We start from the raw sequence: 17,891 nt of genomic DNA, 5'->3' as shown, positions 1-17,891 counted from the left end.
TCGTAGATATATAGACGGTACAGGCAGCAGCGTTCCGTGAGAATAAGCCCGTATCGCCCCACCTCCGCAGTCCCTCTATATAACACTTCCTCCTCTCCCAAATAAGCCTAAATTTTTGTCCCACGTCACACTCGCCCTTGCAGCCGCTGTGGAGCACAAGAATAAAAAACCCATTCGTCTTCACTATCGCGAGAGAGAAGGTATTCAGAAAAGCCACAGCCATGGACGAATCACACGCCAGTAGCAGTTTCCTCAGCGGCGACGGAAATAGCCTCATGCGCTGCAGCCTACAAAGCTGCACTATCAGAAATTCATCGGTGAAGCGATGTGTTCTGAATGATTGCATCTTATCAAATGTGGAATACGCGTCCCGTTCCACAGCCAAAAACTCCAATTTCCAAGATGTCGCGCTCATAAAGCGCAGCGAGATCACAGATAGTGTCCTGCAAGGCCGAAGTTCGGTAAAACGATCGACCCTGAAAAAGGCCGTCATCATGGATAAAAGTGAGCTGAAGCGCGGCACCATTACTGGGACAACAATTTCGAAGAGCCAGATTGAGAGGGCTAGCTTGACAGACTGTGATGTGGCCGAATGTGTTGTTTCTAGGTCCGATTTCAAAGGAATGATTCTCAAATACGGTGTTTGGAGGAAGGGTGTACTTGTTGGCAGGGTTGGTGATCGTGAACCGGTCGCTATCAAGATGGACGCTTCAGGGACGGGAGTAAGTGGGCCAATCTGGAATATGAAGATAATTATTGACTGACCGGCTCTCTAGAAATCTGTTCATACCCCCATTGCTACGCCTGAGGTTCCTCAATTGAAATCCAAGGCTACCCATGGATTAGATGAGCACCCTCCTGTCTACAATGATGATTCCGATGTTAGTTTGGACAGCGACGATGATTCTGACAATGATAACGATTCACCGCCGCCTTATAAGGTATAGTACAGCAATATTGAAGGTTATTTTTTTGCAGAGCTTGACATGTTTCTCCATGCTCTCTCTCTGTAGTATTCAAACTGTAATGATATGTGACTCAAACTGGACCATGTAAGATGTGTGCTGGGATAATCGATGTATGTAGTGATTCATGAAGTGGTGTTTCCAGCGACGACATATTGCTTCTCCTTTTTGAGCTTGCTAAGTGTGTCATTGCTAAGATTGAGTGTGTCGGAAATGATCTGCTTCGGTGTAGAGGCAATCCATTGACCAAGGGCCATATCTAAGCATTGTCAGTACCAGTCCACGTAAACCGGATAAGAACACATACCGGTGAACTGGGGAGCTTGAAGCACTTCCACGAAAACCAAATCTTCATCTCCAGTGTTTTCAATATAGTGACTGTTAGATTTGGGGAAGTATCCGACATCTCCGGCTCTATAATCAAAGGTGGTCGCAGCATTCGGAGCCGTGAAGAGAGTAGCTCGGCCTTGACCAGATATGAAGAACGTCCACTCATCACTGGTGGGGTGCCAATGAATCTCACGCATGCCACCTGGGTGAACAGTGACGATAGCAGCGGAGAAGTTGCTAGCAATAGGGAAATTGATCGGGTCGACAATCTTCACAGACCCACCGGCAACATTATGAGCTTCTTGCTCTGAGAAGTGATAAGAGTAGCTCTGAGTGCGAGGCACAAGTCCAGCAGATGTTGTCACGTTTTGCTCTTCAATGTCTGCCGGTGCCGGTGTTCCCTTGAAAATGTAGAGTTCATCACCGGGTATATTGTCGAATGCCGATGTGGTCAGTCCAAGATTCTTGGCGAGCACCTCTTTCTGCATGCGAAATTAGTATTTAGGATTTTGATGACAGAAATGTGCAGATATTACCGGGGTGTGAAGGAAGACTTCCGTAGCAAGGAAGGTGTTATCCTCACTAAAGTCTCCATCATCGAAGACGAGAAGGAACTCCACTCCGTCATCGAGTGCTTGAATGGAGTGCGGAATACCACTAACGATAAAATATCAGCACAATTAATATCGAATAACTATCGGAATACTTACGGAGGGAAGAACCAGACATCACCAGCGTTTAAATCATCAATAAATGTCTCTCCGTTCTCGTTGATAGCCTGACATGGTTAATTAGTGCCCATGTAGTACTCCGATTGAAGATTGATCCAATACCTGAATTCTGCATGAACCATTCAAGACCAAGGACCATTCGGATGCCACATGCCAGTGGAGCTCACGATATGCAGCAGGCTCAAGCCTCATATCGACTCCGGCCATCATTTTGGCGTCCGGCATGACGACGGTATTTTCTTGGCGAGCCCAACCTGCACCCTCGATTCCGAGTCTTGAGGGATATTAGTATAAGTACAATTATGCCAGAAAAGGTAATCACCTGTTATGACTCAGTCCTATCGCGTGGTTAACACCCTATGGATATGCCAATCGAAGGGAGTATACTTACCCATGGGCCATTGAGCATTGATTGTCTGTCCATGATCAGTCCCAGGAGGTGCCAGCTTATCACTGTTAATCCGGTCATAATTATAATTTCCTATGAAGAACCACCAAGTATCAGCTAATATCCGACTCAAAATCAAATATTTCCACGCAAACGTACTCGGGCCCGGGTCATCTCCACCACTCGAACCACGGATTGGCTGGGGGTTGTCGGCTTTCTCAAAATCCAGATACGATCCAATATTCGGATCTTCCTTCTGTCCGGGAAGTAGCGTGTATTTGATGTCAGGTGCTGATTTGCTAGCAGAGGGTTCCGATGGTGAATATCCAACAAGCGATTCGCTTCCTCGAAGGCCGGGGTTAGAATCGCTATTACTTCGGGCTGGAGCAGCCTGTACTAAGGACAGCACATGTAGGAGTGTGGCAAGGAGAGGTATCTTCATTTTCATGGCCTCAATAGGTTGAGATGCAAACAAACACTGAGAAGAGGGTGAATCCAAATATCCTCGATCTGCAGCAGCGTATCATCAGCCTTTTATGTCTATCGTAAACCGCAGGCTACCAATAAGAGATAGTTCATATGTTCTTGTGCTGTATCATTAGTTCCTTCACATCCGACAGGTCTTCTCCAACATTCTCATAGTGGAGCTGTTGCTTCCCCTCATGGAGACCCCGAACGAGGTAAGGTAGCGGGATATCGCCACTCAAAAACAGATGCTGACTGGCTGCAGGATAGGCAGGGAACATGATCCCGAGAGGGGAGAAGGGATAAACGCGGAGGAAATTATGAAACGGGGATAGACAGTTTCTCTGTCCTGTCACCCCTCACCGAAAGCGATATAGTACCGTCGTCTGCCGTGCCAGACAGCAATACCACCTAGGTAGTGTGGATCGCTTCAGTCGGAGATTAATAGATTGTGGATTGTGTTGGCTGCATGTGTTAAGCCCCACAATTAACTAAAGTGAGGCGTGTAATGTACCTTGGAGCTGAAGAATGCTAGGCTTCCCCGTTAGTATTGTCCTTCTGGAACAGAGGAGTCCACTTCATGGGGAACCATCCAAGCAAACACGGCTCAAGCTTACTATCAGCCAATCTGCATACAAATATTAGCACAGGGTAAGAAACACCTATATAAAAGTAGAATAAGATCCACTTTCCGTGTATATATAAGCAAGGAAGGCCTCTGGAGGAGCAAGGTTCTCAATCCATGCAGCTAAAACCAGCACACCCACCTTCCTTTGCTCTAAACCCAGTTTGGAACGTCATGGGATGGATGTCTATGCTGCACAGACGAACGAGGAGACAGTAGCAATCGCATGACCGCGACTATTACAAAAGAAGATAGACGGGGTGTATATTTATTTCTAGAAACAGTGGGGGAACCTTGATCGGGCTAAGCTTTGCCAACCGGGAAGCGCCAAGAGCGTCCGTCGCTCGGCTATTCCGGTGACATGCGGCACAGGCCTCGACGGTCCTCAACGGTTGGTGGATCCCCAGTCTTCACTCGAACCCCGCATGAGGAGAAATGCGTGCGAGTCATCCAGGTGAGAGATATACACCATTGGAGAGGATCAAATATGTGGCAACGCAAGTACAGGTGCCCCATTGGGCGGCCTAGATCCTGTTTGCAGCCTCTTATTTGCGAGGAAAGTGGATCTAGCAGGGATACAAATGAGTAAAAACAAGGCAAGGAGGGGCGTGCCACTACGATCATTCATACAAACATGTCTCTATAGGGCATAGTAGTGCCGAAACTCCGTAACCCCGCGCGAGATAAAATTAGTAGCAGCCGAAGATGGTGTTGGTAGCGAGCCAGTGCCATCCCATGTCCGAAACAAAATGACTTTGAGCAAGAGTTCGCCGGAGATAATTCGTCGCCCTGGTAGAGGATCTCGGGACTTTGATATGGCATGGGATGGGTGTATGCTCGCCCCTGGCACAGCGGATTCCGGTGTCTGGCATACAGAAAGATATACAATGCCGATGCACTATGCAGCATCTTGGAACACTTTTGACTGAAGATTGTTCGCTTGAAACGTTGCTTAGTATTAATGGAGGCTAAAATACCCTTTCTCGAACAAGACGGTGGGCTTAACAAGCAGTAAAATCCAACAACAACACATCCCTAATAATTGCCATTGTCAACTGACTGCCCAGGACAGCGAGTTACAAAGCGCCACACGGGTTATGCAAAGCGCCAGTGCCCCCTTACCGTAATGCGAAGTATCTTAAGATTCCATAGTAAGTCAAATCCAGCCCTACGAGTCTGTAAGGTGCCCAGCAGCTTTTTGTTACTTCCCCGTGCTTGCTTGTGCACTTCAGCCATGTGAAACAACTGTCTGGGGTATATACTCTGTAGTCCAATTTGTAAGGGCAGTCATGCTCAGACTCAGCCCTACCAGACCACGTAATCCTCCTTGCGTTGAAGTTTCACCGGCAAATTCACAAACGGAGTTCCGATAAATCCGAGTGACCCCTGTCAAAAACAGGATTGCTAATCAGTGGGTAAGCCTCATCATTTGGAATAAGAAAATAAATTCATATTTCTGAGGAGGACTGGACTTTTTATTGAGGATTCGAGCGGGTTGCTAGCGAGGGTGCGACTGTCCATCGAAACGTCATTAGGGCATCAAAATCAATCAATCAATCAATCAATCAATCAATCAATCAAAGTTCTATTAACCTGTTGGAGCCTAACTAGTATCGTAATGGCTATGCAGGCGCTTCTATCCGGTTGAAGCAAGAACTCGTGTTCGTACGCCTGAACATGCTCCAGTACAAAAAGTGAGGCTGATTCTCAAAGAGTGGAAGCACCAGCCCATTATATGTAAGCTAAACTCATAAACCCGCAAATGCGTCGAAAAAGCCTAGTACAAATGAAAATTCAATGCCAGTGATGCATTGAATACAAAAATGAATGCGTGGATGCACCTCCACCTCTCCAATGTCCTCTCCTTCTCACGAGACATGTACACGCTTCCGCATCAAGATCCCAGCCAGTTCGTACTGCTGCAAGATCAAACCCCGTTCTTCAACTCCTCACTTCAGCCTCGATTGCTGATTATCGTTGTTCATTGCCTAGTCAGGCACTGTGTATTCGAATAGCTGAGTGAGGCTCTCTCCTTCCTCAAACGTGATAGCAAGCATTGGGTAGTGCCCAGCGTCTTCGGGACTCTGCTCCATGACCTCGAGGTCTTTATCTGGTTCATCATCGGACTCTTCTTGATCAGCATGTTGAAATTGAGCAAGAAGACCGGTTTGGTGCATGAATTTGGCAACGTAGCGGGTTGCTAGCGGGTTTGAAACAATACTGTCATAATGAGACAGCTCAAATGGCCCAATTGCGCGATGTAACTGGTCAAAAAGCCTTCTTCTTAACTCGCCGAAGGTCTCACATTGGTCCCTTTTTTTTCCTGCTACCCCCTTGATTGGCTGTTCCAACCTGACCCACCCGGTGGGTTGATCAAGCGGCCACTTAGGCCTCCCCCTATACTAGTTGTAGTACTATGACGGAGATGCGGGGAGCCTAGTCGGCCCGTGCCTGGTCGGCCCGTGCCTGCTTAATAGTCAGCCCGGCCGGGTAATCGGCAATAACTTTTCCAGGCTTCTAGCTAAACAGATTCTGCCACTAAAAATCCGACATCGACCGCTAGCAATTTAATTGAAATCACTTATTCTTCAGGCTCAGTACTGCTCAGCTATCAGTCACCGACCCCTGACGATTCTTGAAAGCCTGGGGTGAGACTGACCAACCTTGCAACAATGCCGACGCTGTCGCACTTCTGGGGGCACTTCTTCCCGCCCAAGCCGACCTTCACCGACGCGAACCTGCCAGCAGACCTCTACGGTAAGGTTTATGTCGTCACTGGCGCCAACAGTGGCATCGGAAAGGACATCGCCCGCCTTCTGTACGCCAACAACGCAAAGGTCTACGTCCTATGCCGCTCCGAGGACAAGGCGCTTAAGGCCATCCAAAACATCGAGAAGGCCTTTCCAGACTCAAAGGGCGCCCTGATCTTCATCGCCTGCGACCTCGCTGACCTGACAAATGTTAAGACCGCCGCCGTCGCCTTCCTCGCCCGCGAGCAGCGCCTGGACGTGCTCTTCAACAATGCCGGCGTCGTACGTCTACCACATCTTCGCATGTAGTTCTTGCCCCTTTCGTCATTCCGACTCCTAATTGACGACAGATGGTCGGCCCGAGCGAGCCCGGCGAGCCCATTCCCGTAACGGCACAGGGCCACGAGCTCTGCCTGGGCGTCAACTGCGTGGCCACCCACCTACTGACTAAGCTGCTCACGCCGACTCTCGTCGCCACCGACAGTCTGACGCGCATCGTCTGGTATAGCTCGTTCGGCATGGAGATAGGCGCGCAACGGGACGTGGGCATCGCCACCGACAACCTCGACTACCACAAGCCAGAAAAGGAAACCAAGCGCTACATCTTGAGCAAGACGGGCGCCTGGGCTCTGGGCATCGAGCACAACCGCCAGTACAAAGCCCAAGGTGTCGCTAGCGTGCCTATCGATCCCGGCAACGTCGTCTCCGGCTTGCCGCGCGACCAGGCCCTACAGCTGCGCAAAGTCGCCAAGCTAGTGTGCTATCCGACCGTGTACGGCGCCTACACGGCGCTCTACGCCGGCTTTTCGCCTGAGGTCGTTTCCGATCAGGCCGACTGGACCAAGGAGTGGGGTGAGTGTGGAACTCCTATAAGACTCTGGGACCGATACCCCAACTGATAATGTTTGACCCGCAGTTGCTCCGTTTGGACGTATGTTTCCTCTCCGGTCCGATTTGACCAAGGCCACGCTACTTGAGGAAGATGGCGGAAACGGGGGCACAGCCAAGTTCTGGAACTGGTGCGAGGAACAGATCAAGGAGTATCTTTAGTGGCACGGTGCCAACAGTAGGGGTCAGCATCTGCTGGTTGCTGTGACGTGTCCTGAGCATACAGCCCACGGCACGACTGAGCATGTTACAGAGTAGTTTATACCTTCCATACCAGGCATCCTTTTCTCTAAGCCCGTGCTGACGTCTACTCAGTGATCCTAAGCCAAGCGCCCTCATAAAAGCGGCGGCAGCCTAGATAGGGAAGGCCCCACCCGGCAGACTTTATCCTGTCCATATAGTTGCATATAGAGTCTTTTGTGCAAAGTGGTCTAGCTAACATTAACCTATCTTACAGGGATTTGTGCCACTACCGAAGTCGACTACCCCCGAGCGTATTAAGGAGAATGCCGATGTATTTGACTTTGAGTTAGATAACGATAACATAACGCTCCTACATACCGAGGAATTTTCGCCTACCGCTTGGGATCCCACTACCCAGCGGGACTAAAGCCCTTGATAAAAAGTCTCTAGAATGTGCAGTAATAGTTAACTTTTCATTCTTTGAATCAATTTTATTGTCAAACCAGCGAGACACGGCAACAAATGTCCCAGTCGACTTCTGTATACGCGTAACTTGAATTATACATGAAAATACAGAAGGCAATTTAGAATTCTCAACAAGTCTCTTGCCTGATTTCAGCCGTGGCCCTGCAGATACGGCACTTCCTTTGACTATTAGCAAATTGAATATGCTGCATGTAGCCTAAATCAAACAGGCGCCGGGATATGAACATGTCTTGTCACAATCCATGAATCACTGGCTGTAGTGTCGTCGTCTGCCTAAATCTTCGAACCAAACAAGAAAACTGCCCGCTTGTTGCTGAATTTGGGAACGTCACTCACAATTTCGGCTACTTCGGGACTTCCAAAGGCTTTCTGGAACCCTTCTTTGCTTTCCCAGGCAACGATACTTCCGAATGCATAGAGACACTCGAATCGAACGTGGTCACAGAGCAGCTCTGAACGCCGTACCTCTCCCTCCGCCGTTCGATAAGTGGCATGTGATGCGAGACGTAGTATTCGATATCATACTTGGCATCCGGTTCGTTGGGGAAAAGGACAGTGATGGTGTTAACTAAATTTTGAATAAAGAGAGATATGGGCGATGGATGGGTCGACAACAACCTCACTGTTGAAGTTCCGAAAAGCCGACATAAGATGCCGAGGTGCCTATTTCTCCAAACCCCCGCTCTCGCCGGGATTTGGAACAACTCCGAACGAGTGTACAAACGTATTATAAGTGCGTCCCCTTTGCTAAGATTCGACCGTTATTCAAATATGCCTGGATTATCAGGACTATCGGCTGTAACCCTGCTGGGTGCAGGAACTCAGGGGACCCGACTTGCCTTCATGGTTCGTGATCACCTGCCCCCCATTGGCTTGGGTTAAATCTGAATCTACAGTGGTCGCGACTGGGAAGGCCTGTCTACCTCGTTGATAAGAACCCGACACAATTGATTCGGGCACGGCAGGAAATCGAGCAACTGAGAACCAATACGCCATCGCTGGCCGAACCCACCCAGTGGGGAGAAGTCATCTGTTCCCCGGCTAATGATCTCACGGCATCGCTTTCCAAATCCTGGCTTGTTGTGGAGGTAAGTTGGGTAGGAACTAGCGAATGATAGATGGCTTTACTGATATCTGATAAGTGCCTTCCGGAATCCTTGGCCCTAAAGCGATCTATCATGCAGCAACTCGGAGACCAGGCTGGACCAGGCACAATCGTTGCGTCCAACTCCAGCAGCTATGATATTGTAGAGCTCATGCATGGGCTAAAGGCGAAGCATCCTAGCAATTTCGTCAGTTTGCATTCCTGTAAGCATTGATCTCTTTCTTCGCGCCTATTATTATTTTATTGGAAGTCCAGCACTAACATGCATTAGACTGGCCTCCGGAAACTCCAGGTGACATATTCCACGAATAGTTCTCTATGAAAAAAGGGCTGACGAATATCAAAAGCAATCGAGATCATGGGATCGACCGAGACTAATAGCAAGATCATATCGCTACTGATGGAGCAAACAAAAGCTCATGGGTTTGACCCGTTCCATGTCCGACGCCCTTCTACAGGCTATATTTACAACCGGTATGTACCCCCTTTCGAGCACTAACAACGGAGGGGAAACCTGCTGATTCTTTCAGGATCTGGGCGGCTATCAAACGCGAGACGCTTCTCGCATTGTCTGAGGGGGTAGCAACGCCCGCCGAGATTGACTGCATATTCAAGTCGGTATTAAAGACCCCAAAGGGTCCTTGTGAGCAAATGGATATTGTGGGCCTGGATGTAGTACTGGATATTGAGAAGCATTACGCCGAGCTTCGCCCGGGGCTTCCCGAAGAGCCGCGGAAGCTGCTACAGGAAATGATTGCCCAAGGGAAATTGGGGGTCAAGTCAGGCACCGGCTTCTTTGAGCACGGAACAGAAAGGAAGCGTGCGTGAGAATGGAAGTGGAGCAATCCGGGCCTATGGTCTGTGGCTGAAATCGTATTTTTAGTTATCGCCTGCTTTGTCTTGCTAAGGTGTGAAGCTCGCTCCTATAGCGGAGTCATAAGCCTAGGTAAAAATACAAAGCTGTACATTTCTGCGTAGCCGGGATGGTCTCCCTATATATTGCCGAAGCCTCGTGTCTCGTTCTGAACAGTCCCCTTCTTCGTATGCTTCTCTATACATGATTGAAGCCCACCCTTTTGCGAAGGTGTCAAGCGGTCTTGTGTTGTTCTGATGTTCCCGGTTTCTCTCCTACCCACTGGACTCCGCCAAAAGGTGATCAATATTCCGATTTGAGGCATGTTGGATCCCGGTGTCGACGTATTCGGGAACAAAGGTTTCTGCGAGTGATCCGAAATTGAAGGGCAACGATCCATTCGACTGCCCCTGAAACAGGAGATCAAAATCAAAGTTATTCTGATCTGGTGCCCATATTACATCAGATAACAGTTGATCCGATTGCTGGATCGCATTCCATTCCTCCACTCTCGCGGACAGTTGATCAGCCTCAACCGGTTGATTAATCAGGTTACCTAAACCATGGCCCATTTGCATGGTTCTAGTCGTCCCTGACCTGGTGGCTGCTGATGGGGAGTCCATGCTCGAGTCCCCGCGATATCCAGTTCGATCTTGCCTGCTTCGATCCAAATTACTATCGTATCTCACATTCTGGTCTGTGAGCTTTTTCATCAAGTTGATGAAAAGGCGAAGAATCCAACCCGCTACAGGCCAAGACTTAGCAAGTTCGCTCATTGCAAGCATGCACTGACGAGCTCGATTTTCAGCAAGTTGACGCCTGATAGGATCTTTGCGGCGGATGGCAACGGAGTGTATGGAGAGAGCTGCGAATATGGCGGGAACACTTTGTCGATGTCAGCATTTTCTAGTCATTAAAGGTAAAAGGATACGTACAGGTGAAGCTGGCCATATGATAATGTTCCAGCAGCTAGCAAATCTTCAGCTATACGGGTGGTCAGATCCGCCGCTATCATAGCTCTTTTCTCGCTCTCTACTTCGCCCAGGAAGGCTGATTGAGGACCCCCGGGTCGAAATAGAAGAATTTGACAATTACTGAGATATTTTCAGCACAGACCATAATTCAGAGAGACCATTATCTCACTCACTGATAGCTTGCATGCAGCATGCATGACCAGAAAGATGCAGTCATAGTTTCGTCCACTGGCTGTCGTCTTAACTGCAATGGCAACTGGAACTCAAATTGATTAAGCTCTTGCAGGAGAGTTTCTCGATTATCGCCTATGCCATATCTCCGGGGTGCAAACTGCTCGGTGAGGACCTTGCCCACTATTGTTCTGCTTTAGCAAAACCTCACACGGTATTGGACTTAGTAAGACTCACAAATGGCTGCGAGCTTTGACATTTCGATCGTATAATTGACGTGAAAGTCGTGCTGTTCACATATTAAGTTGTTATCGAAGTCTTGATCGATCAGGAAATCGGATTTATTCAGCATTTCAACATCACAATCTTCATCTTTTATACGCGTTGGTCGACCAAGAGAAGCAGCAGCGTGCCGATCACGAGTCTAATGGTGATTAGTATCGAGGCAAGAGAGGGGCAGGAGTGACAAACATAGATGGACCACCAGATTCTTTTCCATAAAGATTGATGCGAAGGCCGCATGCCAGAATTTGCAGTGCTGACCACTCTTAGTACCAAAGACACAGCCAGGACAAGTTCATATGAACATGGAGTACTCACGATCGGTGCATTCCCAAAGTCTGCGCAAGACCAATAGCAGACCCAAGCCAATGCCAAGTATCTTTCTGATCCTCAGGGCCTTCCCACCAGAAACCCAGCAAAAAAAGCACGGCCGTGAGCTGCACTTTGTCCTTCTCGTAATCCATGTCATAAAGTGCTTTGGCTCGAAGATAGCATGTCCTTCTAGCAGTGAGTCGGTTCGGATATCCAGCTCTCTCGACCAAGTCGTCACTGCAGCTTGTGAAGGCAAGGAAGAATATCGTCTGCAGGACAAGGAATGACACTCTTTCCTCACGATACAAAGCAGAGAATGCTTGTCGGTCAAGGACAGGATATGCCGGGTGAAAGGAAGTGAAGAAAACGCGGATGAGCTCATTGCGAACATCCTGTGGCGGTAGTGAGAATGAGCCCCGCATCTCAAGATACGAGATTGTCGCTGGATCGGAGTGCTTCAATCCTTCAGCCGCGTCGCGCGCGTGCTCTGACACATTGGTGGGTATAGGGTAGTGCCGCTTAACGCTGGTGCCATGACCAGAGTTGTTGTATATTGAATTAACCACGAACGAGAGACTAAAGGATTCTCCCATATAGAAGGATCTCGCGTTATCGGACTGAAAGTTTGGTTCGCGCTCGCTCGGTTGGGCATCGACCATCCGCGCATATAACATCTCAGGTCCCTCATTCAACCCATCATGTTCTGGGTGATTATCTTCCAGTTGACTGCCTGTCATAGGTGGAGTGAGTGTTTGTCCCAAGGACTGCGCATTGTCAGATGGATTCTCCGTTATGGTCTGAGGTGTAGGCACGTGTTGTGATTTCTGTGCCGGCTCCTTCTCCCTCTGAGAAACTCGATCTTGGACTCTTGTTCCCGAGCCCCTTTTTCTCGCGTATCTAGGTCAAATTAGCACCCAACTCGACCTCAAAGATACCATTACAGAGGAACAATGGAGCAGTGTCAGCCCTACCTTCCGCGTTTGGATTCTATGAGTTCGCAAGTGGTGCCCCGCAGCTGGCAATGCCAGCATGGCTGCGTCGTGGCTGCGTCGCATTTCACGCGCCTCGCATGGCAGGACTTGCACGCGACCTTTGCACGTTTGACATTCTCCATGCTTCCCGGAGTTCGTGATGTGTGTGTTTCCTCGTTGCGAGGCGTCATCTATGGATTAAATCTTAAACATTTGAGCCCAGCATTTGGCGACAACGCAAAGGATGACACAATAGGAGGAAGAATAATCTGTAATCAAAGCATCCCGAGTCCCCTGCATGCTTCCCGAACATAGGGAAGAGGCGGGGATTCGCTAGGAACATACATTCGCGACGAAGGGACAAGGGTATAAGGCGATGGGGAACCGGGGGGACCGGAGCACCGGAGCACCGGGGTATGGGGTAGTGGGGTAGTGGGGAAACGCACGGGCATGTGAAGATCAGTGTGGAGATCTGACCCCAATCAATATGCAGGATTCTACTGCAAAACTGTTGGGAAGGGTGAGGAACGAAGAAACAAGTTCCCGAGGTGACTCGCAAGAAGCCGGGGATGTGGGGGCCCCGGACTCTGCCCACATTAGTCATCCGGGTCACGCGGCACTCGACTAGACGCATGTTCCGATTGGGCAATGAGAAGGATGGATGAGAGTATTTAGATGCGTTATTAGTTCTTTTCTTTGCCATTGCACCTGAATTGCTCCATCAATTCAGAATGATCGAAGCACCTCACACCTCCGCCAATGGCACCAATGTCTCTAGTCCAGAGCCTTACACCGTCTCCGAGAAGATCTTGGGCGAAGCCCGCCATCTGCGGGTGATATCTGTTGGTGCAGGAGCCTCTGGCTTAAACCTGGCACATCAGATCAGTCAACATATGCGCAATATTGACCTGACTATCTACGAGAAGAACCCTGAGGTTGGGGGGACTTGGTATGAGAACAGATATCCTGGCTGCGCCTGTGATATACCGTCCCACAACTATCAATTCACATGGGCGCCAAATCCAAATTGGAGTACTTTGTGAGCACTGAAATCATCCCTTAAAGCAAGTTGGAAGATCTCCGGCTGACGTATCAAACTAGCTACTCGCGGGCACCCGAAATTCTGGAATACTTCAAGAATGTTGCTAAGAAGTACGACCTTTATCGATTCATCAACTTGAACCACAGCGTCATCAATGCCGAGTGGGTAGAAAGTGACTCAATCTGGAAAATCAAGGTCCAAGACAATGCCACGGGCAGGATCATTGACGACTGGTGTCATTTCATGATCACTGCGTCCGGCATTCTCAAGTGCGTCGGTGCCTGCCAGTATCTGAAGAAAATATATGCTGACTCTACTGCTCTAGCAACTGGAAGTGGCCTGATATTCCGGGTTTACACAGCTTCAAGGGTGAACTCCTTCACAGCGCAGCGTGGAACAAGAATGTCTCATGGGAGGGCAAGACTGTTGCAGTCCTTGGCTGCGGTTCATCAGGCGTGCAGATCGTACCCACCATTCAGCCAGGCAAGAAACTCAGAATTGATTGTATCGGTTCTTGCTAACACCCTAGCAGATGTGAAACAACTCGTCACATTTATTAGGACTCCGACATGGATTACAGCTGGATTTGCTCAAAACAAGGCAGGCCCGAATGGATCAAACTTTGCTTGTACGTGAGCCATAGTGTTCTTCCTTTTTCTCTGTACTAATATGATTACAGTTAGCGAGGGACAAAAAGAACAATTCAGAAACGAGCCGGAAACTTATCTAAAATATCGAAAGGAGGTTGAGCATGAGCTTAACAGCCGATTCAGATTTGTAAGTGTCAATTTTCACACCTTGAATTCTGTTGATGTCTAACACAATACACAGATTATTAAAGATAGCCCGGACCAAGCTGAAGCTGTTCGTTTCTCGATCGATGAGATGAAGAAGAAGCTAGGCAAAGACTCGCCTCTCCTCAAATATTTGATTCCGACATTTGCTGTTGGCTGCCGCAGACCTACCCCTGGAAATGGCTACTTGGAATCTCTTGGGAAGGAGAATGTCAGAGTGGTCACAGATAGCATCTCTGAGATTGTACCGGAAGGAATAAAGCTATCTACTGGCGAGGTTATCGCTGTAGATATGTTTATTTGTGCCACGGGCTTTGACATCTCCTTCCGTCCACGCTACCCCATCACTGGACGCAATGGGATTACTCTGGGCGATCAGTGGAAGAAAAAGCCTAGCGCTTACTTATCTCTTGCGGTACCTAACTTTCCAAATCACTTCAGTAGGTTATGCTGCGAGTCATGGTTGTATTGATGTGCGCTTACTGACCTTCTTACTCTTATCAGTGTTCCTTGGTCCGAGTGCACCAATTGGACATGGCTCTGTCCTACCCATCGTTGAGCATTCGACCAAGTATATCCTCAAAATGATACACAAATGCCAGACTCAGGATGTCAAGGCCGTTACTGTGAATCAGCAAGCAGTTGACGACTTTGACGAGCATATCCAGGTCTTCATGCAACGCACAGCCTGGACAACTCATTGCCGATCTTGGTTTAAGAACGGTACCGTGGACGGCCCTGTTGTTGCCTTGCACCCTGGCAGTCGAGTTCACTGGTTCCACATGCTAGACGAGCCGCGCTACGAGGATTATGCCTGGGACGGAATCAAAAAGAACCGCTTCAGTTATTTGGGCAATGGCTTCTCATCAAAGGAGGCGAATGGTAAAGACACCGCGTACTACTTCGACAACCCTACTGCCGGCTACGAGTGGGCAGCAGCATGAAGCGATAGTAGGATCGACACATCTCAGCCTGTGTAAATACAAGGGGTGTGTTGACTTACCCTGAGATCATCCATGTTTCCATCGCAGTTCAATGATAGTACATAGCATGCATCATATAGTATCATGCCTACCAATATACATGACGTTCAATAAGACTTTGAATCATATCTTATTCAAGATACACCCAGCTGCTATTTATCCTGGGGATTTATACACCACCAGCCCGATAATAAGTACTTGGCAGTTGGTTGGTGCGGGTGTGGGAGCGCCTCAAATTTGAAGTAAGTCATCTACACCAAAAGCAATCGAGCCATGCTCATTTGTTGCTAAGTTCATAAATGTGCAGGGGCATTTACCAGTTAATCGAATTACTGGGCAGATGCAGAATGAATTGGAATAGCGTTGGGTGATATCAGTCATCCATTTCTACTCTCTTGGGCTTTTCAGGGGAGTCCGTGGGTATCCTTCTCGAGCAGGAAAATAACCTTTGTGTTGAGAATGACGGCATTGAGGCCTAATCTCTCAGACATGAACCTGATCAAACAAACTCAGCTGCCCGTCCCGTAATTTAAGAAGAAAAGGATTTCATCAAGCATATGAGAACTTTCACAAAGAGAGCTTTCTTGAGTAGCCTACTTAAGTACTATGACTTCGGAGAAAGAAGTGAGAATCATTTCGTCCCGTGATCTGGGAATGGTGATCTTGACACGAAAACAGGAGAACGGCTATACTAAGCATCAACTGTTCACTCTCCCTAATCCGCCGAATTGGCCGGTTCCGACAGGTCACCCAGTTTGACTGGTGAGACGCCCTACACCAGTCGATCGCGGGAAATTCAACTAGATTCACCAAGAAGGCGACCCTTGGAAGGGTCCAACCTCTACGGTTACTTTGCTGGAAAAGGCGACTACCCACCCATCTCTGAAAATCGTGGACATGGAGGTAACAAGTCACCGAGGTTCTATCCTTGGTAATGAAAAGAGTTAATATTTGAAAAAGAGTTGCTTCTCAGCGAGCTCTTCTCAAAGACTTTCACAATTTCATCTTCCCTACGATTTTTACCAACTAGCCATGTCATCATCTGTCGACCCAGCCAGCCTTCTGATTTCGGCTGCAGTTCCAGCATTCAAATGCCCACCTGGAACCAAGATGTACATCCTCGACTTGGGAACCTTGGAACTTGACGAGTCATGGTTCGTCTAACCATCGCCTTCGGAATTTGTGTCTTTTACTGAATTTTGAACACAGGGTTCTTCGTGGAGGCAACACCAGCTCGCTGAGTAATAAAAACCCGGAGAACAACCGGCGTGAACTTATAGTTCTCTCTGCGCTCATTGACTATCCCGGAGTTGGACTCATTCTGTATGAAACAGGTTGCGCCGAAGATCTTGAAGTGGTTTGTGACTCCAAATCCAGTGCAAAATGCTGCATTCGCGTACGGATTGCTTACTCTGCAGTAGAATTGGGGTGCCCCTCTGACCGATATCTTTCCCCGCACTGGATACGCGGAGGCCCAGAAGTTACCCGCGGCTATTAAGGCGACAGGGAATGACATCAAGGACGTGAAAGCAGTGATTATGGGACATTTGCACCTAGACCACGCTGGCGGTCTCGAGCACTTTATGGACACTGACGTCCCTATCTATGTGCACGAAGAAGAATTCAAGCATGCCTGCTGGTCTGTCGCTACAGGTGCTGACCTTGGAGTATACCTCGGCCATTATATGCTTCTTGAGAAACTAAACTGGACAACATTCCCTGATTCGACCCTAGAGATCTTTCAGGGACTGACACTCCACCACGCCCCTGGACATAGTCCCGGCTTGTGTATGCTTCAGATTAACCTTGAGAAGGATGGTACTTTTATTTGGACCACCGATCAGTTCCATATTGTCGAGAACTATGAGCTCGGACATCCGCAAGGTGGTTTCGCTCGCGATCATGCTGCTTGGTATCGGAGTCTGCATTTGGTCCGCAGACTTCAAAGATTGTTCAACGCGAAGCTCATATTTGGACATGACAAGGGTGTGGCGACGAAGTATATGAAGGAAAAGAGCTTCTGGGAGTGAATCTCGATCAATTATTGCTTTTTGGAAATGCAGCCAGTCTTTGTATATGTCTGCCGTCTTCATTCTATGACAGGAGCACTGTTCCGTATACTAATTGCAGATCGAGCATAGCTAAAGTAAATACCGTTGCGAAGAATTATGGTCAGTGCATGTATGTCTGGGATGTCAGGCTTCAGTAGGCAGCCTACTCCTTAGTCCCTGTTCTTCTCAAAGTGAATAGAATATACTTCCGCCTGTCTCTGGGTTCTGCGCTTAACAATTGTACATGCTTAATCATCCTAGCCCAAGCTGCCGAGAGGCAGTGCTATAACCGGGTTTTTCTAAACCCACTCATTGATCATATCATATGTCTAGTCTTTCCTCGCTGACATGGATCGGGTTCAGTATGTATCTGGCTGAAATTGAAACTCGTTGAAAGGACGAGTTACAGGTACAGTTTCTATGTCCGACGCGTATGTGAAAAAGAGTTCATTCAAGAAACTACACTATGTGCAGAAACAGCTCCAAACTATGCATCACTAAGGCCGCTCATAATCTCCGTATTTCAGAATAAGAGCCGACAA

At 48.5% G+C, this 17,891-nt stretch overlaps 8 protein-coding genes across 8 annotated transcripts; 6 read left to right on the top strand and 2 right to left on the bottom strand.

Moving 5' to 3' along the window:
• Window positions 1-494: 494 nt before the first annotated feature.
• On the top strand, window positions 495-947 carry PENARI_c015G02630 (uncharacterized protein; the record flags this gene model as incomplete). Its single annotated transcript, XM_022633713.1, has 2 exons — window positions 495-722; window positions 777-947. 2 exons carry the CDS (start codon window positions 495-497, stop codon window positions 945-947), a joined length of 399 nt encoding a protein of 132 aa, XP_022486342.1.
• Window positions 948-1,090: 143 nt separating this feature from the next.
• Window positions 1,091-2,856, bottom strand: PENARI_c015G06551 (putative oxalate decarboxylase; the record flags this gene model as incomplete). Its single annotated transcript, XM_022633803.1, has 8 exons — window positions 1,091-1,224; window positions 1,273-1,777; window positions 1,832-1,952; window positions 2,006-2,073; window positions 2,129-2,300; window positions 2,349-2,364; window positions 2,418-2,507; window positions 2,574-2,856. 8 exons carry the CDS (start codon window positions 2,854-2,856, stop codon window positions 1,091-1,093), a joined length of 1,389 nt encoding a protein of 462 aa, XP_022486253.1.
• A 2,471-nt stretch (window positions 2,857-5,327) lies between these two features.
• Window positions 5,328-5,708, top strand: PENARI_c015G08017 (uncharacterized protein; the record flags this gene model as incomplete). Its single annotated transcript, XM_022633829.1, has 2 exons — window positions 5,328-5,417; window positions 5,520-5,708. The coding sequence occupies 2 exons, from the start codon at window positions 5,328-5,330 to the stop codon at window positions 5,706-5,708; spliced, it is 279 nt and encodes a 92-aa protein (XP_022486464.1).
• Window positions 5,709-6,176: 468 nt separating this feature from the next.
• PENARI_c015G05338 (uncharacterized protein) lies at window positions 6,177-7,752 on the top strand (the record flags this gene model as incomplete). The annotated part of the gene is made up of 5 exons (XM_022633775.1): window positions 6,177-6,536; window positions 6,605-7,106; window positions 7,171-7,273; window positions 7,325-7,388; window positions 7,600-7,752. 5 exons carry the CDS (start codon window positions 6,177-6,179, stop codon window positions 7,750-7,752), a joined length of 1,182 nt encoding a protein of 393 aa, XP_022486219.1.
• Window positions 7,753-8,582: 830 nt separating this feature from the next.
• PENARI_c015G06591 (3-hydroxyacyl-CoA dehydrogenase family protein) lies at window positions 8,583-9,744 on the top strand (the record flags this gene model as incomplete). Its single annotated transcript, XM_022633804.1, has 6 exons — window positions 8,583-8,657; window positions 8,708-8,899; window positions 8,954-9,119; window positions 9,188-9,208; window positions 9,264-9,390; window positions 9,447-9,744. The coding sequence occupies 6 exons, from the start codon at window positions 8,583-8,585 to the stop codon at window positions 9,742-9,744; spliced, it is 879 nt and encodes a 292-aa protein (XP_022486228.1).
• A 300-nt stretch (window positions 9,745-10,044) lies between these two features.
• Window positions 10,045-12,245, bottom strand: PENARI_c015G09620 (fungal specific transcription factor domain-containing protein; the record flags this gene model as incomplete). Its single annotated transcript, XM_022633867.1, has 6 exons — window positions 10,045-10,654; window positions 10,705-10,863; window positions 10,917-11,097; window positions 11,152-11,338; window positions 11,386-11,452; window positions 11,515-12,245. The coding sequence occupies 6 exons, from the start codon at window positions 12,243-12,245 to the stop codon at window positions 10,045-10,047; spliced, it is 1,935 nt and encodes a 644-aa protein (XP_022486460.1).
• Window positions 12,246-13,210: 965 nt separating this feature from the next.
• On the top strand, window positions 13,211-15,259 carry PENARI_c015G10185 (flavin-containing monooxygenase; the record flags this gene model as incomplete). The annotated part of the gene is made up of 7 exons (XM_022633882.1): window positions 13,211-13,428; window positions 13,581-13,790; window positions 13,847-13,965; window positions 14,054-14,149; window positions 14,201-14,298; window positions 14,353-14,755; window positions 14,820-15,259. The coding sequence occupies 7 exons, from the start codon at window positions 13,211-13,213 to the stop codon at window positions 15,257-15,259; spliced, it is 1,584 nt and encodes a 527-aa protein (XP_022486273.1).
• Window positions 15,260-16,408: 1,149 nt separating this feature from the next.
• On the top strand, window positions 16,409-17,328 carry PENARI_c015G04589 (N-acyl homoserine lactonase family protein; the record flags this gene model as incomplete). The annotated part of the gene is made up of 3 exons (XM_022633763.1): window positions 16,409-16,452; window positions 16,508-16,655; window positions 16,720-17,328. The coding sequence occupies 3 exons, from the start codon at window positions 16,409-16,411 to the stop codon at window positions 17,326-17,328; spliced, it is 801 nt and encodes a 266-aa protein (XP_022486477.1).
• Window positions 17,329-17,891: the final 563 nt, after the last annotated feature.

The sequence above is a fragment of the Penicillium arizonense genome (assembly GCF_001773325.1).
Source record: "Penicillium arizonense strain CBS 141311 chromosome Unknown PENARI_contig015, whole genome shotgun sequence".
Taxonomy (NCBI): Eukaryota; Fungi; Ascomycota; class Eurotiomycetes; order Eurotiales; family Aspergillaceae; genus Penicillium; species Penicillium arizonense.
Note: the sequence above shows the minus strand (reverse complement) of the source record. Positions and strands in the feature narration are given on the sequence as shown.